Genomic DNA, 5,531 nt, shown 5'->3' on the forward strand with positions numbered 1-5,531 from the left:
CCTGACTAGGGAAAAAGTCAACTGCAGACGCTGAATTCCTGTCTTAAACCCTTTATGATTATTTTTATATTTCATTATTTATATCATTAGTCTTAGTACTCATATTATCTTGCCTTGTCTAGTTATTTGTCTTGTCTAGAATGTTTTTCTAGGCCAATGGACTCTTTTGTTGTATTCTTATTTTTTTGTTATTTTTTGTCATCTTTCATCCCTTTCTAGACCTTACATTGAAAAAGTGAACTTACTCCAATTGAGACACAATCCCATTCTAAATAACACCACTATTTTTTATTAAACCAATAAAAAGTAAAGACTTGGTGATAATGTACCTAATAAGAGGCATCCTAAAGCAATGGTTCTTTTTTTATACTTGAATTCATTCTTTGGTTATCTCAATAGAATTTTACCTTTTAAGTGAGAGCTAGCATCTACAAACTAAAATAGACTTGCATTTGTGTTTTGACACTAGCAAACTAAACCTAAACTCTCATTTGCTCTATACCAAATACAAATAATTGCAAAGTGTACTTAATCATACAAGGATAAATAATTATTAAATCCCTATGTGTCCAACTTCAACATTAATTTAAGAGTGTGAATTCACTTATGATGCGTGCATGGGCTTGAATACTTCAAGAAGACAATAAACTCAACCAAGAAACCATGCCAAGACTGATTCACTCACAGTGGCACACACACGATAATCCTTCTGTTTGAACAACAAACAAGAAGGTTGGCCAGGACAACTCTAATGAGTGGCCCTAATGCCGTGGATGGAGACAAATAACCTGCACTGGATTGATTGGCCTCGTCCTCACACTCCAATTGAAAGGCACTCTCTCAATCTTTGTGGAATTAACCTGGGAAGATCACTTTGCTTTGACTCACAAAGGCTCCTCACAGACGAGTAATTGAGACAACAATTACTTTGAAGAAAAACTCAATTGATTAATCTGAACTTGTCCATTACAAGGGATTAGGCCTCTTATTTATAGAGCTATGAGACCTTCTACAAGAGCTAAGCCTAAGCCAAACCATAATAACGGCTAAAAAGTAACACGTGGCTATTATGTACACGTTTTAAACAACAAAAATCAGAAAACAGAATGTTAAGTATTCTTCCATCTCTTCCGCTCTGATCTGTCTGACAGGGGACCTTCAGCTCCTTTTCTTGGTGTCTTACTGTGATCGTTAGGAGGCACTTAAGGTGTTGATGGAAAGGTCCATGTATAGAGATTCCAAAACTACCCTTGGTGTATCCTAGGATGCTCAGGTTGACTCCGTGGAAGGGCTCGAAGGTCTGCTGCTCAGCAGGTGATGGCTGGCAGTTCTGGATCAGCCATTATCAAATATCAGGCGAGCACACGACCTTGGCGTTAATCTTCTGGGCTCTGTGAGGGCTCTCTGTGCTATTTCTGAGTCTTGGCTTTTTCTTCCATGTCCAAAGATGCCATCACTTGAGTTTCCATGTTGATATGTGCACGAGACCAGGCGTTCTATTGTGCGCAAGGTAGGCTGGTCGTCAGATGGCTGCTCTGTGGTCTGCTGACCAGAATGCATGTCTTTGTCTGGCTTGAGTGTTGCTGTGAGGTTTCTCATTGATTCCTCTTGGCTTTGCCATGCTTGGATACTCATGTTTGGTCTAGCTTGGGACTGTCCTTCCTGAATTGTCACGTCCAAATCAGCAAGGTCAGCGGGTAAGTCAGTGAGCATCCAATCAGTAGGTTGCTCAGCCATGTATCCTCCTTGGTTTGTCTTGGCTTGGCTTATCTTGACTTGTGGGCTATCCATATTTGGATCATTCCCTCCTTCTTTAAACAGAATTGTCCTCAATTCTGCGTTGCACTCATGTTGTTTGAAGTCATCTAAGTTGAAAGCCTTTGACATACCATAGGTGTCCAGGAGGTCCAAATGCATCCAAGTAAAAGTCCCTTCTTGCAGTTCCCGTGGCTTGTTGTCATCTTCTCCTTTGGTACTGCACTGTTCCTCTTCTATTATGATTTGCTTTTTGTGTTTGTTTTGTGGTTGCAACACCTTTATAGTCCTTTGTTCAGCATTTGTAAAGTACCTGCAAACAGGATGAATGTCAGCAATTGTGTCTTCTACGAAATAAAAACCACTTTTATCACAGCATGTAATTGAATCTTGTAAGTGCAGTTTGTTTATCTCAACATCATCAATAAGTATAATTTTGATTAATTCAGTGTCTAATGCTTGATCCTCTGATGAATTCAATGTGTTGGTTTGCTATTTGACTTGATCACAGTGTGTAGATGAGTTTTCCATATGCATTTTGTTTATTTCAATATCATCAATATTCATAGGCTGAATCAACTCAAAATCTACTGCTTCATCCTCTGCTGTTTTCAAGGTTTTGGTCTGCTGTTGGGCTTGGTTCTCACTAATTTCTTTGGTGGACATATGCATAGATTTCCTCTCATCCTGAAACCCTTTATAGCATTCACTCTTATTCAAGACATCGTTTGCTTTCTTATCTACCATGGAATGAACACCATTCACATCACAGTATGCAGATGGATTTTTAAAATGCAATTTATTTAATTCACCATCATCGATAGGTATAGTTTTAATCAACTCAGTGTCTAATATGTGATGGAATGCTTCATCCTCTAATGATTTCAATGCTTTGCTTTGCTGTTGGGTTTGATCCTTACTAGTTCTCTTCATGATCAAATGTATGGATTCTCTCCCATTCTGAACTCCTTCGTGGCAGTTACTTTTATTCAGGTCATGGCTTACCTTCTTCTGTTTTGCAGGAGTAGAAATGATCTTATATGGAGGTAGAGGTGTAAGATCTTTTATTTTGCTCTCATGTTGAATAAATCTGGTTACTGCGGAGGAGGGCACGTATTTCTTCCTGAGGTGTTTCTTCAGTTTAGCCCAAGTATTAATCTTCTCCCTGTTCTCCCTCCTTCTTTGCCTTTGAATTCCCTCAAGCCATAAGGCAGCTAATTGGTTTAACTTGATTTTGGCTAGTTTGTATTGTTGTTTTTCAGAGGTTTTGTTGAATTCAAAGTACCTCTCTAATCCGGCCTCCCATTCCAAGTAATCCTCAGGGTCGTGTGTTGTTCCTCCAAAATCAGCAACATCTAATCTAAGTGTTTTATTCTCTGTGGTTCTTTCATGATTGCGTGGGGGTACTACCCTTTCCCGTTGGTTCATTTCAATTTTCATCACTGTATGTGTGAGTTGTTGGATGGCAAGGGTCATCTCATCAAACATTTCATCCATATTCATGATATTCTCAGAGCCACAATTCAAGAATCCTCAAACAGTAATTTTTCAGAAACGAAGATGAATGTACAAACAATAGCAAACACAGTAGGAATGCAACTAATACATTCTGTCAGTAATCAAGAAATGCAAAAATTTTGGCTGTACAATCAATATGCACTCACTGTTAGTTTCCAAGAACAAGCATAACTGAATTGAATTTTTCTGACAGCAATAGATCATGTAATTACTTAGGTGCACAGGTAGTATTAAAAACACAGCAGGAAGCCAATTACACTTGTTGGCAGTAGCAAGAAACGCAAATTACTCAGAGGTTTCAACAATGTGTTTTTACTGTTAATGTTCAAAAATAAGCACAAATAATTTGACACTTTCTAACAGCAGCAAATAATGTGATATCTCAATTGTAAAACAGTACCGAGACAATATACAAATGAATGTACACTTCCTGACAGCAACAAATGAAGCAAGAATTCAGCAGCAACAATAATACGGTACAGATGATGGCTATCTTCTGATAGCAGCAAAGGAAACGGATTTTTTCAGATGCACAATTAAGATGCACAACAATGAATTTATTCTTTCTGAATCAGCAGGTAAGGTGATGATTTCAGATGCACAAATCAGGAGCACAGCACAGATGGGTTGGTCTTCTGACAGCAGCAAGAGAAACAGCAAACAATGACTTAGATTTCAGATTTCTTGGATTTTTTGCACCAAGATTTCTAATAAGGATCAATTTTTAACAAGGCACACAGAAAACAGAAACAAATTTGTCACACTGTTAGTCAATGCTTACAGATTTCAGGGCAAATGAATGACTGATTTTCTTCGTTTCATGCAATGACTATAAGGAATTACAAACTTACACATGAATTCAAAGAACAACCTATTGTAATTAAGATTTTTTAGACAATACAGAATAATACCAATTTATGCACATACAATGATGATGATGCAAGTATGATGATGGTTGATGAATATGAAGAATATGATGCAAGTATGAGATGAATATGGGATGAATATGATACAAAATTAAAACCTAAGCAAAAATCAAACAATCTAATGCGCTCAATTATCTATAGAGAATCAAATGCAGCAAACAATGAGTAAGAACTTCAGATTCACAACAAATCAGAAACGCACATAAAGGTACAATACCTTCTGGCAGCAATAAGGATTCAACAAGTAATACTTGGATTTTAGAATTGTTACCCCAAAATCTTTTGATTATGATCAAATTTAGCCAATCATACAGGAAGTAGAACAAATTTGTTGCAAACAAATCAATGTTCAAAGATTTCTGGTTGAATGAAAATGAATGACTGCTGGTTGGTTCTTCAATCTTTTGTTTTCTGAATTTCTTTATGCAATGATTATTAAGCAATGTAATATCATGGATTACAAATTTCGTACATGAATTTAGAGAATAGCCTAATGATATTAAGTGCTTCAGATAACTAATGCAGCAACAAATGTAAACCCTAGTTTCTCAAGTGATTTTCGCAATTCAGATTGTTACAATCAATCTTTCCCAAAACAAATGTGATATCCAATGATTCATATACAAATCTATCTAATTCCTAACAGATATTACATCCACAGCAACCAAAGAATCGAATTACAAGAATTAAAATCGAATTTACAAATTTCTTCAGCAAAAACTCAATGTTCGAACAGTTAAATCGCAATTGTTATCAAATTTCAACAAACATTCACTTAAGACGTTCAAGAATCGAATGTAAATGAATTAATTGACAAATTTTGATATGTATAGTGACCCAGAACAGAATTTCAGAAATCAATTTGATGCACAATCATTCATTCAACAATCAGATTTTCAGAATTTTTTTCATTCCACAACCAAATGCGTATAATGATCAAATATATTCTATAATCCTTAATTGTAAATGAATTATTAACAAAGAGAAATTGGAACGTACCTGTATTGGCGAAATTGAAACAAAAATCGCACTATACCTTTCTCTCTGATCATTCCTTTACAGAATGTGTAAAATGGCTTGTTACCTGCTTTCTTTACGCCCCTTTATTCTTGTCCGTACTCAGAACTTAAGCTCTGATACCACGTTGATGCGTGTATGGGCTTGAATACTTCAAGAAGACAATAAACTCAACCAAGAAACCATGCCAAGACTGATTCACTCACAGTGGCACACACACGATAATCCTTCTATTTGAACAACAAACAAGAAGCTTGGCCAGGACAACTCTAAAGAGTGGCCCTAATGCCGTGGATGGAGACAAATAACCCGCAC

General features: G+C 36.6%; 1 protein-coding gene across 1 annotated transcript; it reads right to left on the reverse strand.

Annotated features, from left to right (window-relative positions):
- Window positions 1-929: 929 nt before the first annotated feature.
- Window positions 930-5,531, reverse strand: LOC130800695 (uncharacterized). Its single transcript, XM_057664290.1, has 2 exons — window positions 5,199-5,531; window positions 930-2,068 (listed from the first exon to the last, which is right to left on the reverse strand). Exons 1-2 carry the CDS (start codon window positions 5,249-5,251, stop codon window positions 1,336-1,338), a joined length of 786 nt encoding a protein of 261 aa, XP_057520273.1. The 5' UTR covers window positions 5,252-5,531; the 3' UTR covers window positions 930-1,335.

The sequence above is a fragment of the Amaranthus tricolor genome, chromosome 15 (assembly GCF_026212465.1).
Source record: "Amaranthus tricolor cultivar Red isolate AtriRed21 chromosome 15, ASM2621246v1, whole genome shotgun sequence".
NCBI classification, from domain to species: Eukaryota; Viridiplantae; Streptophyta; class Magnoliopsida; order Caryophyllales; family Amaranthaceae; genus Amaranthus; species Amaranthus tricolor.